The 27,894-nt window shown below is 47.0% G+C and overlaps 1 protein-coding gene across 3 annotated transcripts; it reads right to left on the bottom strand.

Moving 5' to 3' along the window:
* Positions 1 to 2,183: 2,183 nt before the first annotated feature.
* On the bottom strand, positions 2,184 to 27,729 carry LSR (lipolysis stimulated lipoprotein receptor). Of its 3 annotated transcripts, XM_077932127.1 has the most exons (10): positions 27,450 to 27,727; positions 21,859 to 22,200; positions 14,056 to 14,175; positions 10,261 to 10,317; positions 8,026 to 8,172; positions 7,439 to 7,609; positions 6,232 to 6,291; positions 4,660 to 4,791; positions 3,879 to 4,501; positions 2,184 to 3,112 (listed from the first exon to the last, which is right to left on the bottom strand). In XM_077932127.1, exons 1-10 carry the CDS (start codon positions 27,511 to 27,513, stop codon positions 3,077 to 3,079), a joined length of 1,752 nt encoding a protein of 583 aa, XP_077788253.1. In that variant the 5' UTR covers positions 27,514 to 27,727; the 3' UTR covers positions 2,184 to 3,076. The 3 variants fall into 3 exon arrangements, with proteins under 3 accessions (XP_077788253.1, XP_028598409.2, XP_077788252.1); XM_028742576.2 differs by lacking the exon at positions 4,660 to 4,791 and having other exon boundaries at positions 27,450 to 27,729; XM_077932126.1 differs by lacking the exon at positions 10,261 to 10,317 and having other exon boundaries at positions 27,450 to 27,723.
* Between the last annotated feature and the right edge of the window lie 165 nt (positions 27,730 to 27,894).

Genomic DNA, 27,894 nt, shown 5'->3' with positions numbered 1-27,894 from the left:
TCCATCTAGTCCAGCATTCTGTTCTCGCAATGTGCCTATGGGAAGCAGGCCCTGGGTGCAACAGCACTCTCCCCACCTGTGATTCCTAACAACTTGCATTTAGAGGCTTAGTGCCTCCCAACAGGACAGGTAAAACATCACCCTAGCCTCCTTGAATTTTTCTAATCCTCTTTTAAAGCCAGCCAAGTTGGTGACCATACCTCTTGTGGGAACGAATTCCATACTTTAACTATGCACCATATAAATCAGTAATTTTGTCTGTCCTGAATCTCCCAATATTCAGCTTCATTAGTGGACGGCCCCATGTTCTAGTATTATGCAAGGGAAAGCAAACTTCCCTCTACTCACGTTCTCCGCATCATGTATAAGGGATGCGGGTGGTGCGGTGGGTTAAACCACAGAGCCTAGGACTTGATGATCAGGTCGGCGGTTCGAATCCCCATGACGGGGTGATCTCCCGTTACTCGGTTCCTCCTCCTGCCAACCTAGCAGTTCGAAAGCACGTCAAAGTGCAAGTAGATAAATAGGTTCCGCTCCAGGGGGAAGGTAAACGGCGTTTCCGTGCGCTGCTCTGGTTCGCCAGAAGCGGCTTAGTCATGCTGGCCACATGACCTGGAAGCTGTACGCTGGCTCCCTCGGCCAATAAAGCGAGATGAGCGCCGCAACCCCCGAGTCAGCCATGACTGGACCTAACGGTCAGGGGTCCCTTTACCTTTACCTATCCTGCTACCTCTTACATACTTTTTCTCTAAAAGAAGCAAGCTCCATACCATTCCACATAGGGGAGACTCCCCATCCCTACAACCTGTTTCTGAATCTTTTCCAACTCTCCAATATCCTTTTTGAGGGGAGACTTCGTTGCAAGGATAGCCCTGCTGCAACCAGCTGCTGCTTAGTTGCGTAAGGTTTTAGTCGTAAAAGTTTTATTATGAAGCAGGCGTTTGTGTGCAGAGACACACCAAAATATTGGAAGGGCTGTGCGCTTCTGTGGGCTAATACTGCTAACAATGCACATCCTAGTATTTAATACTCTTCATTCAAAAAAGTAACCCAACCAAAATCACACATCCCTGGATTGAGAGGGCATCTGTGGCCTGTGGCCTTTGTTGTCTCCGGGAGCGGAGGCTTTGGGCTGCATGCATCTCTTTGCAGCGCTTGGTCACGCAACACGACATGTGAATGTGCCAGCCCCAAAGTTGTCCCTCTCATGGCCAGCCTGGAAAACTGCACGCTTCAGCATTTCATGACGCCAACCCAGCAAGCACACATTGCACAACCATCACTTCCAATATAGTAAGCCCAGTGGTTGCTGCTGTTGATTGGCCACCTGCTGGACGGTTTGAGAACATCAAAGCTCCTCTGTTTCTTTCCCCCACCGCTCTGCAACCATCACAAGGGATTCAAACTAGACAGGGAAGATGGCGTTTTGTGTTTAAATGAAAAGCGCTTGCAAGAGGCTCCAGATATGAGTGGAAGGGAGAGGAAGAAAGGAAACTGAGCCTTTTCTGCTCTAGGTCAAAGTATTTTCTCCAGGAGTGGAAAAGCAGCTGTGAGTCGTAGATTTTGAGTGGGGGAAAAGGCACAGGAGGAAGGCCTTAATAATAACCTCTCTCCTCCCCCTGCAAGCCTTTCCTCCTCTCAAGGCTTCTCCTATGGCAAATTTTCACAAGTTCATAACATAGGTTGTCCATTACAAACTTTACACCATCCTCTCCTCAAACCAGCTTAAATATCACTGCTACCACTGGCAGAGGATCCTTCATAGGAAGTTGGAAACACAGTTTGCAGCAAACAGTTGCCTTAGAACGACTTAATATTGTAGTCACTAAATAGAAAATGTCAATGCAAAAGATATAATTCTCAGCACTACAGGCATAGAACTCACCATTTTGTTGGGGGGGGGGAGAAATCTGTAGTATTCAACATTGCATGACCCTTTACTTATGCTGTTATGTTCAGCCTTTAATTAGTGGTGGCCTACTTGCACAAACATGAACATTTACGCAACTAACTTCAGAGCTGCCTTAACTCCCCTTCTCAAATGCTCTACATGTGCTCTTTTCAAAAACAAAAACAAAAAACCCACCTCAGAATAATTATTCTAAAAAAAATAAAATACAGAAAAGATAGTAAGAGGGATGTTTTTCACCCACCCTTTTCCAACATCACATCCTAGTCAAGAGTTCAATCCTACTCGTTTTATTTTCATTTCTATAAAACAGCAAACTCAACAAAATTATAAGCTCTTTGCACTCTAGAAACAAGAGTTGGGAGCCTGTAGTGATGCCACTGTTGTTAAGACTCCTATCAGCCCCAGCCAATGCAGCAAATGGTCGGAGGTGATGGAATTTGTAGTCCAACAACATCTGGGAGGCCACAGGTTTCCCACACCTGCCTTAGAATATTTACAGCACTGACAGTCTATACTTTGTTTACAAAGGGGAAAAAATCTTGCACGCACAAAATCACACAACTCATGTATAAACCACTTTCATAAACCGCTTTTGAGGTTGTTTGTTTTTTACAATCAAGCGGTACATTAATTTTATGGAATAAAAAATAGAAAGAAAAGAAAAAAATGTGTTTGAAGCACTTCAAAAACCTATGCAGAAAATGTAGTTCCAGTAAATTCTCTTTGGAATCATCTTCAAAATTATTCAAAAAGGTAAAGCGAGAGGAAGTTCTCCTTTTGGCAGAATAAGACCACTGGTTTCCGTTTCCAGTACAGTACTGTAGGATCGTGTTCAAGTGCCCTCCTGAACACTACGTAAAAAATAAAACTAGGCCTGAAATTGAAAAGGAGCACCCAAGAAGGAGCTTAAAAGTTCTCCTGCAGTGCAAACTCCTTAAGATTCTCAGCTGATATGCAATGAAGTTAAACCTAAGGCACCAAGAGGTCTGTTTCTCAAGTTTTGTCCAGTCGACCAGTCCCTGTTGTCAGCTGGGCATACATGAAAGCTCCACTTTATAGACTCCAGGTGAATAAAGCTCATATCAACAAGCCAAGACGCACTTGCTGTAGCTGTCCAAGGCACAGGACTTCTCTCATCCACCCAAGGCAGAGGTGTGGAAAGGGTTAAACCACCAAACTTTCCCTGCTGACAGCATGGTTCTGTAGGGCAAAAAGAAAGTCATGGTTTAGTAATACAATTTAAGACATTTATATCTCACCAGATCTTTAGAACAACCCAAGGCTGTTCACACCACAAGGTATAACAAAAACACCACAAATAGAAGATACACTCTTTTATTGACCAAGATCCAAACACAGGCACCCTAATACACCTTTGCACAGCTTCCTGAGCCTCAATAATAAAGACATTTACTGGTGGGTCTCCAATTCTACTCTCTTGGAGCCACTAACCAGAAAGCTAGTTTTAGTCTTCCTTTAAGGAAAATTCCCATAGCAGATCCTACAAAGCCATAGCTGCTGGATAATCTTCCCCTATAAAGCTGACTGAACCACCCCAATCACTTTAGTTGCTCTTATCAGTACAACGCTGGGTCTTCGTTTTGGGTCAGCCCCAAAAACAGGGGTGGGGAGACTGTGGCCTCCCTAGACATTACTGGACTCCAATTCCCATCATCCCTGAAGACCGGCTATGCTGGCTGGTGTGGATGGCAACTGGGAGTCCTGCAACACCTGAAGATACGCACTCCTACCCTGGACCATCTCCTCTGTTGAACCCCTTCTTCCAACAGCAGCTCAATCTCCTCAGGAGAAAGAACAGAATCGCCCTTGAGGGCCTCATTCCTCCACTTCGCTAGCAACGTAAAAGGATCCAGCAGTCAACTGAAGGCCATGTTTCATCTGAAATGCCAAGGCAATGCTATCATGCACCACGTTGGCAGGGTGCTCTCCCTACCCCCCTACTCACCCTCCGGAGCTTGCGGTCATTCTTGCCACGGGAAGAAACAGACTCCGTCTCTGTATATGGAGGTGGCGGCAGGGGGAAACCATTGTTATCATCATCTCCGTTTCTCCTGTTGCCGGGCCTCCCACTCGATGTACTGGTGTGATCCCGGTCCTCACGGCCGCCTGCCTTCTGCTTCCGCCGCAGCGCTTCCTGCAAGATCCGGTCATCGTAGTGCGATCGGTCCAGGTCCCTCAGGTCATCCCTGCTCCGGCTGCGCCGTCCGCCATAGCGGTCATAGTCGTCGCGGGAGTCCGGGGAATAGTCGCGGCGGTGCCACTCGTCATCATCGGAGCCACGTCGGCCGCGGCTCCTGGGCCGGTCTGGGTAAGGGTCCCGGTCCAAATCATCCAGAGCATCCACCGAGCGGGATCGGGGCCGCCGGCCATGGCCTCGCGACGGAGGGTCCTCGTAGTGGCCGCGCCGCAAGGGGGGTAGCAAGCGCCTGGTCTCACTGCTCCGCATGCTCTCCTCTTCCACGTCACTGATGGGAGACATGGCCTGGCCGCGCAGCCGCCCCATTCCCTGCCGCAGTTCGTAGCGTCGATCGTCCTCATGCAGAGAGCTCAGTTCGCTCATCACAGAGGCTGGAAAGTAAGTGCAAGAGAGGGTCAAAAGCTTCTAGGCTGCAAATGAGTCATCAGCTAGTTATCATGCTCTCCTAAAAAACAGCTGTCCCTGAGGGCTGCTTTTGGGGAGCCCCATGGTGTGCTTCCACATGTAAAGAAGGACCCAACCAAAGTACCTTTCTCAAGCCTCCCATTAGGCTGGCCTGGGCGGGTGGGGTCAAAGTTGGCCAGCTCCTTCTCCATATAGTAGAGCACCCGCATGGAGTCATCCTGCTGGTTGGCTTGGATGCGGTAGCCGCTGCGCACAGCTGGGGAAGAGACATCAGGAGCAGGCTTTAGGACAGAGGCCCGTTTCCCCATTTGCAGGGAGCCAAATATCTTCCCTGGGACAAAACGCAGCAAACAGGGCTACAACCAAGGGATTTGCCCACCACCAAGAAAATGCAGCTCTGAACTGGAAAGAGGCAATAGGTGTCCCTTCTCCTGCACCCTGCCTCTCCCAGTCTTTGGGTCTGTAGCTGTCCCCCAACCTGCCTGCACAGCCTACAGCAGATGAAGGGGCAGGGGGCAGGAAAGTGGGAGAATAAACGACAACCTCATCACCTGCTTCAGCAGATTTAAAAATAAAGGAGGAACCTCCAGGATGCAACTGGCACTCTATGAACAAGGGCACATTTCTCTGCATGATGGGAAAGGTCCTCCCAACACAGCCTGGAAAATTCTCTCCTCTCTGCTGAGCATGACGTTTCTCCCCAAGAGGCAGTCGTTGTCTCCATGAATCCCTTTCCAAGGCTTTCTAAGTTCAAATGGCAGGATAGCATTCCTGTATCTGTGGCAGTATGACCCTAAACCATGCAGCAGCAAGTATGCAGCACAGCTATGTTTGGAACACACAGTCCGAGCAACAGCTCAAACTAGGTGTGCTACAGAACTGAGTATCAGTACAAAGAGGGCAACAGCACCCTGCCTATGTTCTTTTGTCACCTCTGTTTCAAGCAGGAGTTTTAAAAACCTGTCCACTTTCTGCCAGTCTTTCCATTTTCTGGCTTGTTTTTGCTGCTGCTGCTGCATTTTTAGCTTTCTTTTCTGGCCACATATTTGCATTTTGGGAGCCTGAAGATTCTATATAGGAACTTGTCCACCCAATATGGTCAGCAATGGCCCACTGGGGGAATTGAACTCTTCCCAGTTAAGATAGTTTGGCAGGGGGTGGGGTGCTATTCCTCCAAGTGGCACCATTGCTGGCCCTGCTCAGCATAGAAGAGGTAGCAAGGAGCTGCCCAGGATCTTGCAAGTGCCCTTACTGGGCACTAAACAGGACAATATCTCAGAAGCCTATGCGGTATCCTCTCATACTATCCTGAGAAGTGTGCATCTGGAAGGTGAGAAGGAAATCCTAAGCAAACTCACTACATGAGCAATTTCCTGCTCTATCTTTATTAATTAGCAAGCAATTCTGCTTCTGTGCAGCAGAGGGAAGCATTAGCCCTCAATATCCCTCTCCCCACACCCTATAAGCTTTCAACCACAGTTGCTTGCAAATACAAACAGATGGATCACACAAAAGCATAATTCCCCATGTGAGCTCATAAGCAGCTCCCCCACAATGAAGCAGGTTAGTTCAGCCAATGGTGAAGCACTTGCCCACCCAAAAGGTTGCCTGCTGTCACTACTTCATTTTTATATGCCCCTCAATGAAGGTCCAAGCAGACAGTTCTGCTTCTATCCCCAATACACATGTTTCTTACCAGCATTTGCAATACTATCTGTATCCCTCAGGAGGGGCACCTGGGAGCTGTTCCCACCAACTGCAATGAAATAGACAGCAAGCATTGTCAGAGAACTTTGGTATTCAGCCATGAGACTGACTGCTCAAGCCTACACTCCTCAATCCTGCAAACTTATACAAGCACTATCAGGTCATTCTTGCAGTTCTGGGGCTCATTGTTGTACCCTGTAAACAAGACCCCTTTTACTTAGCGTTGCCTGTCAAGCACCTGATGCCAGGTGATTCGGCACTTTGACGTCTCAAAAGCTGGGCCTTCAAAGCACTATGCACAGCCAATTCTGGAGGCTTCAGCTCTACTTCCCATTAGTCACTGGGTAGCAAAGGTGAAGCCTGCCTTCTTTTGCCAATGCACAATCATTAATTCATTCATAATTTTATTTGTATGCTGCCTTTCCATAGGTTCAAACAATGTGCAAGGCGGCTTATAAAAAAAATCCGATAATTACAAACATGGCAAAAGGAGGCATAAACAATAAATAAAACATAAAGAAGTATACTAATTGGACAATTTCCACATAAATCATAGTAAGTTCTAAAATAAAGATAGCAACAACACCCCTCAATAAACCCTACTCAACTGACAATTCAGCAGCCTCAGCTTTTGTAGCTGGAGTCAGTCAGGGCCATGCCCTCCCAGGCCAGGAGGTGGGGTAAGGCCTGCAAGGCAGGTACAAGGACTCACAGCCCAGATGGTCTGGGGCCTCTCATTTTGTAGCTGGAGTAAATCACTTTAAGACCCCTGGTTGTGTACTGGCAGCCACTTCTCTGCTTGCCTGACCCCTGACATCACACATCAGGTGTGGGGAGGTGGGTGTGGTCTGGGGGCAAACAGCCTCAAAGGCCACATCTGACCCGCAAGCCAGAGGATCCTCACCATCTGCTCTGCCTGAAGAACTCCAGCGAAGGAGAGCCCACCATCCCCTTCTACATGATTGTTTCCAAAGCCGAATGTGCGTATCACTGTGTTGAGCAAGACAGCAGCTGCCCAAATAGTTACAGGAAGTGAGGAACCAGCTCTATCACCCAGCAGACCAGGGTTTAAGCCCAAATGAGAGCTCACAAGAGTCAGGCCCTTGGCTAGCACAAAGCCTTTTAGAACTGTCAATTCAGTCCAGCAGGGAACTAGCTCTGGGACAGCCAGGATTTGGCAAGGAGAATCCACTTACCTGAACTGGCTCTGTCGTAATCGACTCCATAACCATTGTACATGGCAGGCATTGGACCCATGGGAATCACAGTGGCTGGGGGCCCCTGCTTCAGATGGTTACTGGATGCATAGAGGGTGGGTGCATAAACACTGGGGGCCCCCGAAGTTGCAGCTTTCCCTGCAAGGTAGACTGAAGACATGCTTGTGTTAGGGATTACAATATATTAATGCTGGAAAAGAGGAATTCTAAGCCAAATGTTCAGGGCATTCCTCCAGCAACATTCAGGGGAATCACAAATTCAGGCTCAGCGATAACATCTGCCCTTCTCCGCTTTTCATCAGGGCAAATGTAGGCAGGGTGGCTTCCATATTGCCCATGTTTCCGTTGCAGAAATATGCTGATATAATGCAGCATTAGGTAGTTTGGGGAAAGTTAGGGACTGCTCATACACAGAGCCAAGGGTGTTTTACTAATAAGCCTGTGGGCAGTCACACAAAGATGGGAGAACTTGTCCTAGGGTCAGGCAGAAGGTTCAAGGCAGATCTGAGAACAGAAGCTGCTCTGCCTGCTCTCGCAGTTCAGGGGAAGAGGAGAAGACGACTTACGTGCTTCAGGGCAGCAGCACTTCTCAGAGCAGCATGGGCATCGGACGTAGCAGCAGCAGGTGTGAGGGCAGCATTGACACCAGCAGATCCCAAAGAGCATTAAGACCAGAAAGAACCCTAACACCACCAGGACGACAAAGAGCCAGTCTGGGAAGAAAGGGGGGTGGGGAGGGAAAAGTCCTTTTGAGACAGAGCCTATGAATCAAGTTCCATCTAGAGAGAAGGGCTAGGCCATCCTGGCAGCTTCTACACTGAGTCAACAAGCTTCCATTAAGGAAGAGAATGCCAGTTGTGAAACCAGGCACTCCTTGCCCTAATATACAGCTCTCACAGTGCGACAGCCTTAGCAAACTGACAATTCCAGCCCCCTCCTCACACCAGCTCCTGCATCGCCCAGGCTCAGAAGTCCCTCCTCTCAGACCCTCACTGATCCTGTTGAATGCTGAGTGCATGCCAACAGGTCCTCTTGAATCCTGGATCCCAAGGGGCTGCTAAAAATCTAGACATTCATTCTACATCTATCCCATTCATTGCACCGTTCTGTCTCCTACAGGATCAGGACCTCAACCCCCCCCCCTGCTGTTCCTAAGCAAAAGGACTGCTGAACCAAGATTGCTTTGCAGAGGCAAAATCCCTCCCATGTGTCAGTGATCCAGTGTCCAGTGTCAAAGCTTAACCTACACCTAACAAGTCGCCCAGGGAAGCAAAAGCCTTCAGTGTGCCACATTTTTTGCTACTCTCGTTCCTTCTCTTTCTATTGGGCACTTTATCCACTGCTTTTATACATGGTTCTTTAAACTCAAGGGCCCTACAGCTGCAAAATGAAATATGATCCTAGACTGGCAGACCAATTTCCATATATTACCAACACAGGATCTGGGATTAGCCCAACAGATGAAGACCGCAGAACTTGCAGTATGGAGCGTGTTCTCTTTCGAACTCATACACACCACAACTCATAAAGAGGGACAAGGCCTCATGGCACAGATCTCTCCACCTAAGTCTGTCAAATGCAGCAAGCTCTTAAGTGCTGGTGTCCATCATTCACGCTTTGAAGCCAGCCTCAGCAGTCCTCATCTAAGGATAGTTTTCCAGGATGAGTTGGTTGTGTTCAGCTGGCTACAGAGCATGGTTTTAAGTATAGCTCTCCCACCAACTTCTAATGGAGTGTTAGGGGACTGCCTTTCTGCTTCGCAAGCAGTTGTGTTCTGTGTAGGACACCAGTGTGATTCACCCTTCCCTCTCACTAGCTGCCGGGGCTGAAAGGACTTGCACAGCAGCAGCCCCTAAGCAAGTCCTGACAAACCAAAGCTGGGGACCCTTTGCTTATGCCCTCCAGCCAAAGAACATCAGAATAATGCACAACCCAGCCTTCACCAACCTGGCACCCTCCCAATGTTTTGCACTACAATTCCCAGCACCCCAGCCAGTATGGCCAGTGATCAGGGACAATGGGGAACTCCAATACAAAGTTTATGGAGGGTGCTAGTGTTAAGACACAACAGCAACCCCTGTGCATACCATCATCATAACAATATCATGTGCAAATGAACACCAAGGTTTACTATGAAGTTACACTCAGCAGGTAAACTGCAGCCAGTTCCAGCTTGCCCAAATGTGCTTTCTGCACAATCCAGATGCTGGTATCATTAATAATAATAATAATAATAACAATAATAATAATAATACATTATTTATACTCGGCCCATCTGGCTGGGTTTCCCCAGCACTCTGGGAGGTATCCAACAAAAGATTAAAAATACATTAAAACACCAGTCATTAATAACTTCTCTAAATAGGGCTGCCTTCAGATATCTTCACATTTGAAGTTTTTTTTTAGGTGCACACCCCCAATGTATGTGTGAACCACTCCTCATTCAGTTACAGGCTCAAGGGACCCTGAATTGCACACTCCACTTAAGCCTGCATCTCTACAGCAGGGACATGAAAAGACAGGTTCTCTTGTACATCACAGTTAGAGGTAGGTGGTGGGTGGGTGGGTGGGTGAGGTTGGAAGAAACGTAAAAGAAGCCTACAGAGTTTTGCAGCGTTAGCAAGTTAACAAAAGAAGTACCCTAAGAGACAGACATTTTGGCCTCCTTTCCAAACCCAGGCACGCCTACTGCTACCCCGACAGATTCAAGGATAGGACATATTAAAGAACAAAGGAGTATTATCCACCCACCCCTCACCACCCCAGGAAAGACAGCATGGAAAAAGAAGCAAAGCCAGTACCTTCCATATGCCCTATCTGAAAGCCTGGCAAAAGCTCTGAGACACCGGAGGATTTGCCTACAGAACAAACAAAAACACAGGGAAAAGAAAGTTACTAAATACAGCTGGCTGCTCCTGGAGGCAGGCACTTCTGGGCCAGCTAAAGCACTGGTTTGGAACCTAGGGCCAAATGCAGCCCCCTCCAGGCCTCTGTCCTTGGGACTCACCCCAGACCCACGTCGTCCCTGCTCTGCGCTTTCCTCAACAGCTTTGGCTTGGCTAGAATGTCTCCTCTGACTATCATAATGCTCTGCGCTTGCACAAATGATGGGAGAGGTGTGTGTGTGTGGAAAACAAGAGACTTCTGCACAGATGGAATGAAGCCCACTGTACAAAGGCTAAACCATCCAAAATGCCATGCTGACATGTGGCCCCTGGAAGGCTGTTTATGAGGGAATGCGGCCCTCAGACTGAAAAGGAACCCTAGAGGGGAAATGGTAATATCAGAAATTCCATCTGCAATGATTTATCTGTGATGCACAGAAGCCCTTATTTAAATGCTGCAGTCAAGAAGTGATGAGCCTGCAATTGTTACCTTGTCCTAAGATAAGCCCATTGCTTTTGTCTTAAGGAAATGGAGAAGGCAGAGAGGTAAGGACTAACATTCCTGTGTGTGTCCCCATCCGTCCCCCTGATGGAGCAACTGCAAGCCAGGCACGCACTCTCACCTACAGAGTGGAATGTTTGGGAAAATATTTCCTTTCCCAGGCCCTGCTGTAAGCAACCGGCATTTTTTCAGAACATGCAACCCTGGCACAGCCAGGCACATCACCCTGCTGCAGTTCCTGAGCATGGGGGCGGAATATGGTTTCTGACATAAACAAAATAGAGGAAAAAGAAGAGTACAGGAACTGACAGGAAGCAGACACGTTCCACAGAGAGGGTACTATCTGGAAGAAAGCAGGTCTCCCAGTTTTAGCCAACTTGGGAGTAGAAAACCTCAAGACAATACTACACACACAGTATGAAATAGCTGCCTGCACAGAGGCGTCCCAATATATTCCCTGCCTGCTCTGCTCCCTCTGGTGGGACAACTCCTAGAGCCCCCCAGAGGAATGGATTGATGTAAACAACATAATTGCGTGGGACGAGAACCAGGTCACAGATCTGAACATTAGTTAACTTGGCAGTCAGGCAATGCCAGAAGGTTGCTCAGGACCCTGCAGGATAGGACCAACGATCTGCCTAGTTGAAATCTTGATTCTAATACTGGCCACACAGATGACTTTGAGAAGCTCACCAGGGCATAAAGCCAGTAGCCCTCCCATGTCGTTGTTTTTTGCCCTCGACGTACAGTACACAGAGATATACTGTATTTTTTGCTCACTTTTTCCCTTCTAAAAAGTAAGGGGAAATGTGTGTGCATCTTACGGAGCGAATGCAGGCTGCGCAGCTATCCCAGAAGCCAGAACAGCAAGAGGGATCACTGCTTTCACTGCACAGCGATCCCTCTTGCTGTTCTGGCTTCTGAGATTCAGAATATTTTTTTTCTTGTTTTCCTCCTCCAAAAACTAGCTGCGTCTTGTGGTCTGGTTCGTCTTACAGAGCGAAAAATACGGTACTTGCTCTGGACATTGAGGTTCCATTTAGCCAAGAGCCATGAGTGCAAAAGTTAAGTAAAAATCACAGCACAAATTGCAAAATACAAATTAAAGAACGCAGACATACGAAAAAGAACAGCAGCAGTTTGAAAACAAACTCACACTGGGTCCCAAGGGCACGTTGCCCCCTTGGTATACAAACGATGTTAATAAACAAAACAGATAAGATATGATGCGCCACACTTTTAATCCCTGCCACTGCAGGAAAGTCCAATCATGTTCATTTCCTCTCTGCTTTGAAGATCTGCTCACAGCACACAACCACAAGCAGCGTGTTGGTGCACAAAATTCAACACTAAGGATCTGTGTTTGGTTTTGTTTTTTTAAGAACAAAACAAACTTCTAGTCCTAATGTATGTAACAAGGAGCCTGAAAAGTACACAGGCAAAGCCTTATGAAATAAATCCAACTACAACGGACCTGGAAGGAAAAAGGTGAGTGGGATTAGGCCAAGCAACATATTAAGTTGCCTTTCACCCAGTTAGACCACTGATCCATTTCCGACAATTCCCCAAGTCCACAGACAAAACAAAAGGGTTGTTCCCAGCCCTGCTACCCAAGACAGTCTTAACTACAACGACTACTGCATATACACAAGGTCCCAAAATCAATCCCTGGCAACTCAAGCAATAATATTTCCAGCAGGTAGCATTAAGGCTTGTGTGCCCTTCGTAGCACACAATCATTGAGAAAGGCAGAAACATGTAGAATAAGCAAAATTCCATGCATTTTGCTTAAGTAACAATATACAAGAATAGTATTTTTTTAAGCTCCACAAAGGACACAAAATTCCTCATGACAGGGGCCAATGTTACAGGGCAGGGTGACGCGGCACTGCCCACGATAAAGGGACACTTCAGAATGCCAGTCTCCACCCGCACTTAGAACTGGTTCCTCCAGTACAGTATCACAGACGTGCACACGCACACACAGAGATTCTGCAAAGAAAGAGTCCTGTGTGCATAGCAAACAAAGATCAACCTGCACCCTGGCTCCAGTCCAGAGACCCTGCTTTGTTCCCAGAACACACACACACACATTGGAGAGTATTTACAACTGACTACAAGAGGACACCTGAGTAGCAAATTTTTGTGTGTCTACGAATGGGTGTCCCAGATAGGGTGTGGCATAGGTTGGGAGTGCGAGGCACCCAGAGCTATAACAAAGCTGGGCATAAAGCAGTGGGGCTGATATGACAGGCAATCAAACAGAAGGAATTGTATGCCTGCCTGGATACAGCTGGCGATAGGACAGGAAGCACAGTGCTGGGGTTCCAGAAGCGGTTTCTCAGGCTGCTAGTGCAGCGCACAAATCAGGCTAAGGCAGTAGAGAAGGTCGGCAAAGTTTTCGTGGCTTGGGCCGGTTCACAGTCCCACAGATGCCGCCATGGGCCGGAGTGTGTGCGCATGCACGCAAGCACGCACAAACGCTATTTCCGGCACGCCTTCCAGCATGGAGGAGGCATTGCACAGCTTCCCACTGGCTGCAGGAGCTTCAGGAAGCCAGCCAGTGTTGCAGAAGGCGGTCCCCGCTCTGCTCCACGCCGTAGCGCGGCACATGGGAGCTGACCGAGTGGGCGGCGGGGGTCCATGGGCCAGTTAAACAACCCCCATGGGCCGCTTGTGGCCCATGGGCCTTAGGTTGCCGACCCCCGCAGTAGAGCCTGGGCAACAGAATGGACTGCACCAGTTCAGACCCTGAGTTATTGAGGTGGGGAGATACAACATTTTGGATGCTTCCTTACATTTAAAAAGTCTGAGTGAAAACTAGCACAGCACCTCTCTTCTCTCCTGTGTTGTTTTTCTCCTTGGTGTATTTTTGTAACCCAACAAATCTGGGCTAGCAGTAACAAAATAAAAGCTACCACCTGCAATATGAACCACATCACCTCATTCTTCTGTGGATGAACCCAAACACCTTATCCTCCTCTGAGTGGGTGGTACTTGGAAAGCAAAGGTACATGCACCAGTTTTGCAGGACAAACTAAGCTTGACAACCATCCAGGTCTTCCTTTCCTCCTGGGGATTTACCCAGTAGGCCAGCTAGTCTTGTGCGAGAGCATCCTCCCCTACGAAGCCTCCCACAGCATGCAATTAAGCTGCCCTGATCTGTCCTGAGAGGTTCCTGTGTGCTCAACAGCAGCCTTGTCACTTACCCAAAACAATGAGCTCAGCGTAGGCCTCGTTGTTGCCTTGCAAGTCTTGATTGGAAGTCACTGTGCAGTAGTACACCCCACTGTCTCCCCAAGCTGTCTGGTCAATGCTGAGGTCAGCATCTAGAGGAGAAGGATGAAAAAGAAGGCAGAGAAGAAGAAAAGGGTATCAACCCAGATGCTAAATGTCAGCTCCTTAGATAGATGAATGTTAAGCAGAGTCACAGCATCTTCTCTCAAGGTATATTCCTACATACAAAACCATAATATCGTTCTAAAGAAAAATAATATTCTTCCGCTGGTTATTATAAACTGTACCATCAGTTTGGTTTTTGTCTTGAGAATCTATGAGCATCACAGGAAGCTGCAAACCACTGCTCATGCTGAGAAACCATACGGATACCTACCTTTCCATCCGTTAATTTAAGGAAATTTACCTATATGTAAGAACTGGAAACTGCAGCAAGGTGGAGTATTTTGTGCACAAGTGCTGAATAGCACCTGTCTCTGAAAGCAAGCTCTGGACCCTAGAGAGAAGCTGTGCCCCAATTTCAGCCTGAATTGTTTTCAAAAGCTTATCCTAGCTTTTGTGCTGCAAGGAGATCAGAAATAGGCAACCATACTGGGCCTCTCTCAATTGGTGTAAGACTCATTGTTCAAGAGGAACGCGAAAAGTAAAAATGGAAATCTCCTGCAGAGGCGAGCCACCCCACCCTGCCAGGGGGAAAAGTCCTAGGATTAAGCCAGAAACTGTCAGAGGGGTTACTCCAGCGAACACATTCCAAATTCACAATTAAATTGCCCCTGAGTGCTCAGCCGAGCAACTTCTTGCAAGAGGGCTTGATTGGGGGGGGGGGGGACGACTCCCTGCTACATCTTCTTTTACAGACAAGAGAGACAACCTAAGGCAGCTCTCCTCCTTGCACTCAGTGAAGCAGCAGTCCAAGGTAGCAAAGTGTCGAACACCCATTACTATTTCTGCAGCAATGTCCCTGTCTCCAGCATCCAAGAACAGCCCAATCAGACAAAAAGGAAGCTTCTTAGCCACTGTATGCTCAAAAGCCAAACATTTATGAAAACTGAAAACACAAGGCTATTCAGTTTTTTTAAAAAAAAATGGTGTGCAAGTTCTACTACACACAATTGAACTTCATGTAGAGCACAAGCCACTATATTGGAGCACACCAAATCATTTGCCCATGTGTGTGCATAGAAAATAGATCTAACAGGAAGGGAGCACATGGAGATCGGCATTGATTGTTGCAATGTACCTCTGATGACGATTATTATTATGGTAAAACTTGTATAATCTTAGAAGGGGTGTGGCTTGTGACCATGATGAAGGGACCCTGGACTTCTGAATATGCTACACTACTGCCCAATCTCTGTGCCTGTCTGAGGATGGAGGTCTGCAAAGATGAAGAGTTCTGCAGGTAAGCCCTTCTATTTAGCAGGAGGGTACAAGAAGGGAGTATCCAATGCAGCGATAGTTCACGCTGGGACAACTCACCAACAGTAGGAGGGGGGAAAGGTTGTTTTGAGACTTTTGCTGGATTCTCTGCCCAAAGTCTCAAGAAAAAAATATTCCCTGTACAAAATTCCATCCATCAACAGTGGTACTTCCCTTCTTAAAAGGGAAGTTACAACTTTAACACATTGCATTGGATGCTCTCGCTATGGTTAGGTAAGGGCTATTAGCAGATGCTTGTTTTTTCCTTCTTTGAATCATACCAGGATACAGAAATGGCTGAACATGAAGTAGAATTAAATCGCAAGCAGGCAAGGACCAGCCCACAGGATGTACTGAATCCCAAGTATTTATTTTTTCCTCATCTGCACAACTCTGCACTGCTGCTGTGTGGCAATTCATGGGCCAGTTATTCTCCCTTCTCTGGAAAGTAGACAGCTTTGGCCCATCAAGGCTCTCCAAGGGAAAGTCAGTGTGGAGAATGAATGACTCAATCCTGGAAAATATAGGAGGCGTGAAATAGGGCGAGAGACAAGGAAGTGCAGGGAAAAGGGTTTTCTCTCAGCTGGTTTGGATTCTGGTACTCCTCATTTGCTCCAAGGCTTCTGGCTGGGCCAGGTTAACAACAATTAGTTGGGTAGATCAAGCCATCAACACCTAAGATCACAGGGAAACCACTTCCTCACTTCCTTATACAGCCCAAAATAACATGCAATTATTCCCCACGTGCTAACTCACCTGGTGGCAATTTATGCCTTCAACTTCTTCCACTTTAACAAGTCCACAGAGGCAGCATTGGGTGAGGGAGAAGGAAATTGGTCACATACACATTCTAGCGCAGTTGCTGAAGCAACAAGTACTGCTCACTCTCTCTGATTGTACAGTGGTGCCCCGCAAGATGAATGCCTCGCAAGACGAATTTCCCTATGGGCTTGCTTCGCAAGACGAAATGTCTTGCGAGTTCTTGCGAGTTTGTTTCCTTTTTCTTAAAGCCGCTAAGCCATTAATAGCCGCTAAGCCGCTAATAGCTGCGCTTCGCAAAAACCACAAGACGAAGAGACTCTTGCGAGGCACCACTGTAAAAACCAGGGATAGCCAACATGGTGCCCTCTAGATGTTCTCTCCCATCAGCCACAGTGAGAATGCCCGACAGTCAGGGATGATGGGAACTGTAGTCCAAGAACATCCTGAGGGCACCATGTCAACTACCCCTGGTACAAACAGCATCTCTGCTGTTTTGCAGGAATGAGAAACTGGGTCTTTTCAGGCAGGGAACCCGCAGCCTTGCTATAGGGGTTCACAGCTACATAAATAAAATAGGGTTTGTTCTGCACCAGCACTCAGGAATGTTTCCCCATAGCAAACCAATATATGTACAAATATCAGACACACCGGCAGTGGCAATACAAGAGTTGATGGGGTTGGCCTCACTTTTTCAGAACTGCTTTCCGGGTCATGACTAAACTGCTTCTGATGCAACAGGACACTGTGAAGAGTGACAGAGTGCACGGAAAAGCCATTTACCTCCCTGCCGCAGTGGTACTTGCACTGGCATGCTTTTGAACTGCTAGGTTGGCAGGAGCTGGGACAGAGCAACAGGAGATCACTGCATCATGGGGATTCGAACCGCCAACCTTCTGATCGGCAAGCCCAAGAGGCTCAGCGGTTTAGACCACAGTGCCACCTGCATAAGCCCCAGGAGACACTAGGGACATGCTCAAGCATAGCAACATAGAGTCACAGAATTGTAGAGTTGGACGGGACCATTAAAAACCTATATAGGTGGGTTTTGCAAATACACATGTGTATTCTCTCCCCCCCCCCCCCCCGTTCCTTACTGAGCAAATGTTGCATCACTCTTAAGATTAAAATTCTGTACAAAGGCCAGGACCACACCAAGGTTTTGAGCCACCACTTCACCATCCCTGTTTTGAGTGCACCAACACTTGCAAATCAGCAGAATATCAGCATATTCTACAAACCAGTTGTTTCCAGAACCTGAACATCAGCCTAAACTGCACCACGTTTTTAAGTGAACCTTCTGTGCTTCCTGAAATAACTGCAATTAGGTGCTTAGAAAGTGCTGCGAGGATGGGAAGTGCATTGCAATTATTTTTTTTAACTGCTGGTTATGGTGCTGCTGAAGGTTTCACAACTAAATCCACTCTGCCCATTACTAAGATGAGAACTATGCAGAGCTTAAGCAGCAAGGGGGAAAACAGCACAGGTGTCCAAAAGGGTTGTTTTGGTTTTCTGCAATGTGAGTCAGACCTTAGTGTAGCAGGAGAGAAAAAAACCCTGTTATCACACTGCAATCTTTTCCATGGGTTTGCAGGGAGGCAAGAAAGAGAACATGCCTGTGATGACTCCAAATCTGGTGATCGACACTGTTTTGAAGCATGTTATCACAAGCCGTAGGTTTTTGCCATGGACTTTTGACCTGCTGGAACAGTAAATGCTGTTTATTCCTGTTTTGCCTCTCCTCTCAAGTCTTTGCTGATGTCAGAGCTCATAAGAGAGAAAAAAAGAAAGCAGCAGTACTTGCCAGAATTTAGCAGGGTCGATTTTGTTAAGCACAACAGCAGGAACGAGATAGTGAAAAGACTGCAAAATGGTTGCTGTTCTTGGTCCCAATTTGTAATTATTTTTATTTGGTTTATTTTATTTTAAACGAACTAGGGCTACAATATATACAGGTTAATCCTATGCATGCTTACTGGGAAAACAGTCCCAATAATAAGACAATCTTTGGCTTAGAGGGAACGAGCAAAGGTGCAGGTACCCAGAGCAGAAACTTTGCTTCTTCCCTGCTCCAGAGCCAGTGTGGTGTAGTGGTTAAGAGTGGTGGACTCGTAATCTGGTGAACCGGGTTCGCGTCCCGCTCTTCCACATGCAGCTGCTGGGTGACCTTGGGCAAGTCACACTTCTCTGAAGTCTCTCAACCTCGCTCACCTCACAGAGTGTTTGTTGTGGGGGAGGAAGGGAAAGGAGAATGTTAGCCGCTTTTGAGACTCCTACAGGTAGTGATAAAGCGGAATATTAAATCCAAACTCCTCCTCCTCCTTCTTCCCAGAGCTAGTTCATGGTTTGCTTTAGAATAACGTGCAATCCCAGGCTTATGGTCTGTAAACCTCAGGCAAACCATAAGCAGTATACAAAGTGCAAACCTTGGTTACAGCTCTTGATCTGGCCAGTGTGGCAACAGCAGGAATGGCGCTGGAGCAAAGCAGCTGCCATTTTCATTCCAGTTAACCACAAACATGGACTCTCCTGCAGAGTCATAGTCTGGCTTGGTGTTATGCGTGAACCAAGCCTCACCACAGCCAATAGGGTTCACTCTCGACTAAGTATTAAATCAGACTAAAAAGGTGTCTGATTAATCTGTTGGAAGTCATTTTGAGACAATTAAAAAAAAAACAGAAGGCATTCTCCTCTCTGCAAGAGAGAAAGGGAAAATGCCTCTAAGATTTTACTTTCTGGAAAAGACAGGTATAAAATCAAGTATGATTCTTTTCCCCTTCGAAAAGAATCTTCCATTCTCTCTTCCATTCTATCTCCTTAGAGCAGAAATGTGGGAACCTGGGCCCTCCAGATGCTGCAGGATTCCAACTCCTGGCAACCTCAGCGAACGTGGGCAATGCTCAGGAAGGATGCAAGTTGGCAGTCCAGCATGTTCGCTGCCCCTGGCTTAGTATTTTGCTGCTTTCAGAAGTCATGCTATCAACCAGTGAACTGCACTGTTCTCCAGTTGTGCAATACCTGCCAATATCCTCAAAAAGCAGTTAACAGGGTTGTTGGGGGTTTAGAAGTAGAAGAACTGGATTCAAAGCCCTTTCATGTGTTTTACGATTGATAAGATGTATTTTGTAGTGGGCCCCAAGCAGTTCATTTGCTGGTTGCAAGAATACTTTAGGGTGTTAAAAAAACAACATTCAATCCATACAGAAGCAACAACTCAAAACCTACATAGAGTGAATGCAAGCGAAACATAAAGAGAGTATATTGCTTAAGTACTCCAGGGTTTGTACAACCGAGGGTGGTGGTTTTGACCTTTTAAAAGCCTTAGAAGATTTGGCCCTACACATCTCAGTGTCATGTTCCATCAATTACGACAGAGGTTGGCAAAAAAAATTTAGCCGCAGGCTGGTCCACTGTCCCTCAGTCCTTGTGGCAGGCCGGAGAAGCAGCACCAGGTAGGGGGAGCTGGAAGAAGAGGTGAGGGGGGCAAGTAGTCCTCCTCGCCTCGCCCATCCCCCAGCCGCTGCGCTTACCTTCCCTGGGGCTGCCACAACCACCCCCACTTTTTCCCATGGGTAGGCAGAGCGAGCTCATCCGCTCCGCTCCCTGGTCCACAGGAGCACCAGGGTGGTGGTGGAGGGAAGATGAGCGGCGCGAAAGGGCTGACTCCGGAGGGGCTGCTTAAAATGGCACTTAGCCAGCTCAGCCCAGCCCCCTTCCTCCTCTAGGTAGGGCAGGTAGAAGCCGGGAGGAGGGAGGGAGGAGGCGCTGCCACGGTGTGTGTGTGGAGGGGGGGAATAGAATGGCACTGGGGGGAAATGGCGCAGCCCGAACAAACAGAATCCCCAAGCCGATCCACAGACAGTCCGCAGGCCGGATCCTGATTCGGCCTGCGGATCTTAGTTTGCCAACCCCTGAATTACAATCAGATTTCTGACCCTCCCCAATCCTGCCATATCAAGTACCTGCTGCCTGCAAATCTACCAGCCCAAGCAGAACATTTTTCATTGAAGCTTGTGATTTGTCAAACTGTTAAGTGACTCAAGCACCTATCACCCAGTCTCTCTCTCCACCACAGAAGACTCCTAATACACACAATAATGTGAATACTGTTGCAACACCACAATTTCTCTTTAGAAGCTTAGAGGCATAGCATTCTTTGCCTGTATGCTCTCACACTGAATTCTTGGCACCTCCATTTAATCTCAAGTATCTGGGCTGAGAAAGACCCAGGAAGGGGAGGCTGTTACCAACAAGAGTTGACAAAAACTCAGCTATCTAGGCTATTGGTTTTGGCTTTAACATGGATTACCGGGAACTCATGCACTGAGTTTACATGACAAAATCAGTCTCTTGTCAAGTACGGCCTGTAGAGTGCTGCTACACAGAACTCTGGGGACTGCACTGCCTGCAAATTCAGCTTTTGTAGCTTGAGGCCAAATAATCAAAAATTCAATTTTCCAAAGGCTTTTAGGATTAGGATTTCTCGCAGAACTGAAATGCTCTTGCACATTAAGCGGTTGTATGTTAGGCTAGGGGAGGAGTTGCCCTAGCCAGGAAGCACAGCTAATCATTCCAGCACTTGTAAACTTATTGTTCTCTAGCTCCAGCCAACAGAGAAACTGGGGCACAGGAAGGTGTGGAATCTGGTCGCACCCAGTTGTAATCCTGGCACTTTGCCTTTCTTCTTCCTTGTGCTACAGATAAGACGTAGGTTTAAAAAAAGCCCCATGAAACTCAAAACAGAAAGCCTGGGGAAAGAATACTTTAGAAGTGAGACAGTGCTTTATGTGTTCAAAGCACTTCACATAATGTTACCCAGTAATCATTACAAGAGCCCTGTGATATTTTTATTTTATATAAAAATTTACACCCCATCCTTCTAGTGCTTATGCACCACTGAAGACAGCTAAACATTTGACCAGGGCTGGCGAACCTCAGGCCAAATGCAATCCTTCAACCCTCAGGCCATGCTCCTCTCTGGCCCAACAGTTATTTTGTCTTTAGAATGCATATGCTGCTGTTCTCACCAAAGGAACCTTTGGCACCTAGCAATCTGAGCCACATCAAGAAGATCACAAATACAACAGCCTGCACCAGTGAAACTGACAGAACCACAGGACAGCAGGAACTGGGTACCCAAAAAAATCAAGACAAACAGCAGAATAAAGCCACAGGGAAGCTGTACCAAGCTGTGAATCTGTGGCCACAAATAAGTGACAGTGTTTTAAGCTCACGGTCTTTGTTTCCAACATAAGCCAGATCTGACTGAATGATGCTTCAAAAAAAATACTTCCATTTGTCCAACTTCCAGATCTTGGCTTCTATTCCATGATCCTGACCTGTCTACATCCTTAACTTATATCATCCTGTGCCCCCCTAGAACACTGCTTTCTCTTCATACATACATACCTTCTTTGAGAAAGCCAATCTGATGCCACAGTTAGCCTATGGGACTTTGATCCGGGGTCAGATCCCCGCCCAAACAAGAAGCTCTCTGGGTGACTTTGGCCCCAACATTCCCAACCTAACCTACCTCACAGAGCAGCTGCTATTAGGGTTCTTGGAGACAGCCACCACTCCTGTTGCTATTTACTTACTATTGGTGATGGTGATGCGCCGGCCCTGGTAGAAGTCCCCAAGGGTCACTGCATTGCCTTGCTTGGTAGCTACAACCCGCACCGTCCTGGAGTTGTCCTGACACTCCACGTATGGGTTGTACCCGGGGTTGTTCTGCTGCAGCTGGTTGGTGATCTGGCTGTCCTGGCTGCTGGGGTTAAAGGCATCTGCCAGGCGGCTCCGGCAGTAAGACTTGTACTTCCACGTGACAATAGGTGGTTGGGTGGCCGAAGTCTGGTAGTTGCACTGGAGAGTGACAGGTTGAAATAGGATGACCACGTTGAATGGGTTCTGCACTGTGACTTGCATTGCAGAGGCAGGATCTGGAGATAAGAGCAGACAGTCAGATAGGACGACATCGTAATGAGCAGAAAAGTAGTAGAAAATGCCACAGAGCTCCCTCCTGGAATGTTTCTCCACCACAGTCAATTACTACGACCATTGCACACTAGAATCCAGGACTGTGAATACTCCTGCCTTACCCTCTTAGCAAACGCCCCTTATGCTTTTTAACAAATTCATTTCAGGGGCATGCAGTCAGCCCTACCACCTAGTTAAGCCAGTTTGGCTTCTCTGCTTCATTTTCCAAGAGGAAATAAACATTTAAGTCTCAAGTGTGGAAATCAGACATGGTGTTTGCAAGCTCAGTGAAAACACAGCATTTTCTGTAACTAAATGCTGGCCATCCAAACCTGTCAAATGTTGATGGAGAGGCAAGAAATATCCCACAGCCTAGCCTCCTGGGAATCTGATATATCTTTCTACACGTGAGGTGAGCTAGAAAGCTTTGCTGTCACAAATGCAGAAGCAAATTTATTAAGCCAAGGGTTTTTATCACTACTTCAACAGGGAACAAGAACTGGCATTAGCACAGAGTGAGGAAATGCACTCTCACAGGCAAGAGAACCATTATGCATTTAATTTCATTCATACCCTTAACCTGTTTCCGGCTAACAGGCAGAAAAGAAAGCCAGAGAGTTGTTATCTTTCAAACAAAAAGAAATGCAGGATTGTGGGGTGAAAGAGAGAGAGAAATGAACCCCATGAGCCTTTGTTTCTAGTCTGTCTTCAAGGAATCTTTCTCAAGACAATCTCTTTCCTTGACTCACTAGGCTTTATTTTATCTCAAATATTTATATACCACATTTCACGAAAAAACAAGCACAAAGGTTTGAGAGTAACATTCTCTCCAGCTCTGCATTTTAGACACTTCCACAACCCAGCTGCCTACTTTCTCTAAACCAGAGGTGGGAGACCTCGAGCACTAATCTGGCCTGCCACGGGACTCAATTTGACTTGCAAAAACATTTTCCACAAATCATCCCCACCTGCTCTACACCTGATGTCGGGAGCAATTTTTTTTCTCCTCCAAAGGAAACGCTTTGGATTCAAAACACTGGAGGAAGCACTCTGAATCCAAACTGCTTCCTCTGCAGAGAGCGGGAAATGCTCCATTTTTAAATCAGCTGATTGGTGGCTACACCAAGCCTCTTTGAAAGATGCACTCCCAGCACCAATCAGCTGAATGGTGCTGAAAGTACCTCTTCAAAGGAGGTTGCAGTCACTACTGATCAGCCTTCTCGGCAACCTCCAGTGAACTTTGACATGTGTCAATCACAACTGCATCATTAAGATAGCCGGAGGTCTTGCCCAGCAGTCAGCCTGCAAGGGGTGGGGCAATTTAGTCCACCACCAGCCAGTTCCTCACTCTGCTCTAAACACAGAACTAGAGCTACACATGCTAAACCAGGAGGGTTAATCAGTAACTGAAAAACAGCCCGAAGAAGGGGAAACTTGCAGCAGCTTCTGGGTTACAGAAAATCGTTTCCCATTCTGAAAGGAACAAATGACTTCCTATCAATGGGCTGCTAACCCAGCATACGTTATTCTCATCTTCCCCAGTAATCCAACTGACTCATTAGCCAAGCCTTGTAAATAAGCCTACATGGAACTTGCAAATCCACAAAGACATACTTGCAGTACATTAGCCACACAACAGTTTTTCCAGTTCAGCAGAGCATTCATACTTGCAGCTAATTTAGGGGAGCAGCTATTTGCAATACTACATAAACATACCTTCCATTTTCTTCCAATCAAACCAGTCAACATTCTAGCACTTAAATGAAGTGATGGGCCACAGCTACTTCTTAATTTATTCATAACACTTGTCAACACCAATTGCTACCTATTATTTATTGATGTAAACCTCCAAAATGTATTCTGTACATTTATCTATCTTCAGTAGATTTTATTTTATTTTATTGCTATGGCTAGTGGCTGATGCAAATAAAATTCTTCTGATCTGATTACCAAGTCATGCAACAACCACTGTTCATAATCAACCCTGAAACTCAAAACTCCAATAGGAGTCTCCCGCCCCAAGTATTTCACCTTTCCACATATGCAGCCAAGCTGGCATGCATAAATACTTCATGTACTGGCTGTGCTCAGACACCATGATAATCAATAATGGTTGTATCTGAACTCTGAAATATGCTTAATGTTAACTATGGTTTGTTAAAAGAAGCCAGTTTGGTTGTGTAGTAAAGTAAAATTAGTTTATTGTAAACAAATCCTAGTAAGTTAAACACATTTTGTTCGGTTCAGATATCAACCAAAAACAGGAGCATAATTTTTTGACCTCTTCTTCAGGGCCCAACCAGGGAAGGATAGGGGAGGCCACGCCTGGTCCTGTCACAATAAACTAGGGGTTCTGGTGCCTGTCAGTACCAAATAACATTGGCTCAAGTCATAGATCCTCATGATTTTTACATATAATCAGTTGAAAATCACAGAACAAATATATCTGTGTAAAAAGAGGTGACCTCTGATGTGATGGTGGTTTGAGGGGACCCCTTATAAAAAAATTGAGGATCCATGAGGAAATGTACCTCAGAGTTATGTGTCTGTGCCATGGCAGCTCCAAAAGCACCATATTTGCAGGGGGGGGAAGAGATACTCATGAAACAATAATACAATTGCAAGAGGAACCACTTTATTTACAGTCATACTTCATGTTACGTTTGCTTCCTGTTACGTTTTTTCAGGTTACGTCCCGCGGCGACCCGGAAGTACCGGAAAGGGTTACTTCCAGGTTTTGCTGCTCACACATGCACAGAAGCGCAAAATGATGTCATGAGCAGCGGGTTCTGCTCTTTTCACGTTGCGAACGGGCCTCTGGAACGAATCCCGTTCGCAACCAGAGGTACCACTGTACTGAATTCAACTTGAGTGGGGGGTTTGGGGGGAGAGAGAGGAAGGCACACACAATTCTCAGGAAGTGGGTAATCACCATCTCAAAGGAATGGGCAGACTACCAGGAAAGGCAATCAGATAAGGCATTATCAGATAACATGGCAGACAGGAAAAACAACAACATTCAAATTCCTGTTGTAGACCACCTTTTCTGTGATGTAGGTATGATGTTTGTGGGGGGTGGTCTTGAGCTCCAGGGCAGGGAATTTTAAATGTCTATATAAGGGCAGGCACACCTTGGTTCTGGGTCCTCCTCCTTCTCCTGCGTGTGAGGGGAGCACCCTGTTGCAACAGTTCAATAAAGATCAGGCTTATAAGCTGCTTTGCTTCTCAATATTCTCTGGTTGGCCTCTGTTATTTTTTCCAACCGATGGAGAACCTACAAAGGACTCTATAAGGGCTCTTGTGTCCCCCATAAGGAAGTAAGGGCAGATTTTTGTTTACGTATTACACTTTCAGTCATTTGCTTTCTGTTTAGCTTCTCAGGTAGCAAACAGTCTAGAAAAGCACAGAGTTCCCGCAAACCAGCAATATTCACACACACAAAACCCTGACAGATCAAGGTGGTTTTTATTAGGTGCCTAAAGGGTATTTACATTGTCCACTGCACTAGTATTTTCAATCCAAATATCCTTTTCACCGAAAAAAACAAACCCCTGTCCACTGCTTGCATCAACTTTCTTCCTTTTATTTGCTCCCGTGGTTTCGCCTGAAGGGGGGTGGGTTGGTACAGAGATCAGTTTCGGCAGGCGTGTCATGGCTGCCACAGCAGCCAAGATGAGACATCACCCGAGAAAAAGAGAGGAACGGAGATGACCACATTTCCCACAAGCTGGGTCTGAGTAGAGTCCAGGCTTCTAAGCAAGACACCCACCACAAAAGTGACATCACCTGCTGCGGAAGAACCATCCCTCTCCCTAGGTCATGAAACCAGGATTACAGAAAAGGGTTAAGGTTTGAGCGAAAACAATTATCAGTCCTTTCCTGGGTGTTTACTTTAGAGGAAGGCCATTAAATGCAAAGCACACACCCTGCCATGTGGTAGACCTAATCCCAGCCAACAGTGGGGGAAGGGGTATAAAAGCATGCCTACATTTAAGCCACCAATGGGTTGATCCCAATCTTTTCCCCTGGAGCAAATGTTTTTATCTCCCATGGGGCTGGAAACTTGTTAAGGTACTTTTCTCAGCAAGCAAGGATTTCTTATGTTCCACCAACTATTAAACACTGTTGAAATTCCAATAAGATTCCCTGATGCTGGACATTACTACCTTTCCTTCTATCCTTGAAAACACAGACACTTTCTACAACACATAGATGGGGTTACTAGGTCCTATTTTGGCCCCTGTTCCTTTAAATCTCCCAATGAGGCTCCTCTCCCAACAAACTGAGGGAGTCAAAGTCAACAAGGCAGATCATTGGGCTGTAACCAGACAAACCTATATGCAAAGAAAGACACAGACAATCCCTCAAGTTGAGAAAGGTTGTTGTCTTGCGGGAAGGGAGCCAATAAGACAATTTGGTTTTTCAATCCAAGAAGGTTGGCCCAGGAACTGAAGAGAAAAGGCATGTATTTTACATCCCAGATGTACGGGAAGCAGATTAGGGAAAACTGAAGCTTCTTGGCCTCCCTACAGGACCAAGTTTCAAATCACTGGGAGACCCTGGGCTGGTCACCGCCCCTAAGCCTAACGTACCTCACAGGGTTGTTGTGGCAATTAAATGTGGGGAAGCGAGAGAAAGAGAAAACTCTGTACACCACCTGCAACCCTTTGGAGAAAAAGATGGGAGCCAAATACAATAGATAAATCATCTCAGTTGCCAACTTCCTTATCTTTCGACAACTACGAAACAGCTAGAAACCTAACAGGTGCTGATTTCCCTCATCACTTCCATAACAAGAAAAAGGCTTCACTCTGTTAATGTCTGCCTGTCGGAGACCCTATTTTCTTTTTTGTGAAAGGGGGTGGGGTGGGTGCAGAGAAAATAGCAGTCATATACCCTTTCCTCACCAGGAAGCCCACGCCTTGAAACAGGTGGGTTTCCCAAGTTGCGAAATATCCCCATAACCTTTGGAAGACAGAAACCCCCTTTGAGCTCTCCAAACAAAACAAAAACAAAAAAGGTCAGCGCGAAGGAGAAAGGAGCGCGAGCCCTTCGCCCAATCAGCTCTCGAGTTGTCTCCCCCCCCTAAAAAAAACAGAAGACCCCGGAAGAGTTTCCCCCAGAGGAGGGTGGAGGGGCAAGGAACAAGGGGGTCCCGCCGTTCGCGCTGTAAAACAAAAACAAAACAAAAACTTTAAAAAGTTCTTTTTACCTAAGATCCAGGCGCTCCCCAAAAGCCAAAGCAAAGGCAGCATGGCCGGCCGAGTCTCCTCCATTTCCCACCCCGCTGGCTGGAGAGACGCGGGGAGGGGAGGGGTGGTCCGCAGGCAAAGGAGGGGGAAGCGAGAACTCCCGTCGGATCCTTCACTGCTTCGGCCCCTTCTTCCCGCCGCGGACACTTCAGCCGAATCCTTCAGGAACAGCCGCGCCCCGCGCAAAGCTCCCCGAGTTACGTCCGACTGCCGAGCCCCTCTCTGGGCTCTCGCTCTCTCCGCGCGCCTCAGGTGCAGCGCTCGCTGTGGGTGCCTCGCCCAAACGACGGAAACTACCAACTCCCATAAAGGAGGAGAAAGGGGGGTGGCGTGGAGGAGAGACGCGAACCTGCTGAGGCGCTTTCCGGCCACGGAAAGGCTTTCGGTGTGGTGTGGAAGCCCGTC

The sequence above is a fragment of the Podarcis muralis genome, chromosome 7, assembly GCF_964188315.1.
Source record: "Podarcis muralis chromosome 7, rPodMur119.hap1.1, whole genome shotgun sequence".
NCBI classification, from domain to species: Eukaryota; Metazoa; Chordata; class Lepidosauria; order Squamata; family Lacertidae; genus Podarcis; species Podarcis muralis.
This window is presented reverse-complemented; position numbering and strand designations above follow the sequence as displayed.

Excerpts from the sequence above, each read along its gene's own strand:
- LSR (XM_077932127.1), bottom strand. The coding sequence starts at position 27,513 with ATGGAGGAGACTCGGCCGGCCATGCTGCCTTTGCTTTGGCTTTTGGGG. Across the intron at positions 22,201-27,449 it reads GGGGAGCGCCTGGATCTTAG|ATCCTGCCTCTGCAATGCAA; the intron begins GTAAAAAGAACT and ends TCTTATCTCCAG. Across the intron at positions 3,113-3,878 it reads ATGACCGCAAGCTCCGGAGG|AACCATGCTGTCAGCAGGGA; the intron begins GTGAGTAGGGGG and ends TTTGCCCTACAG.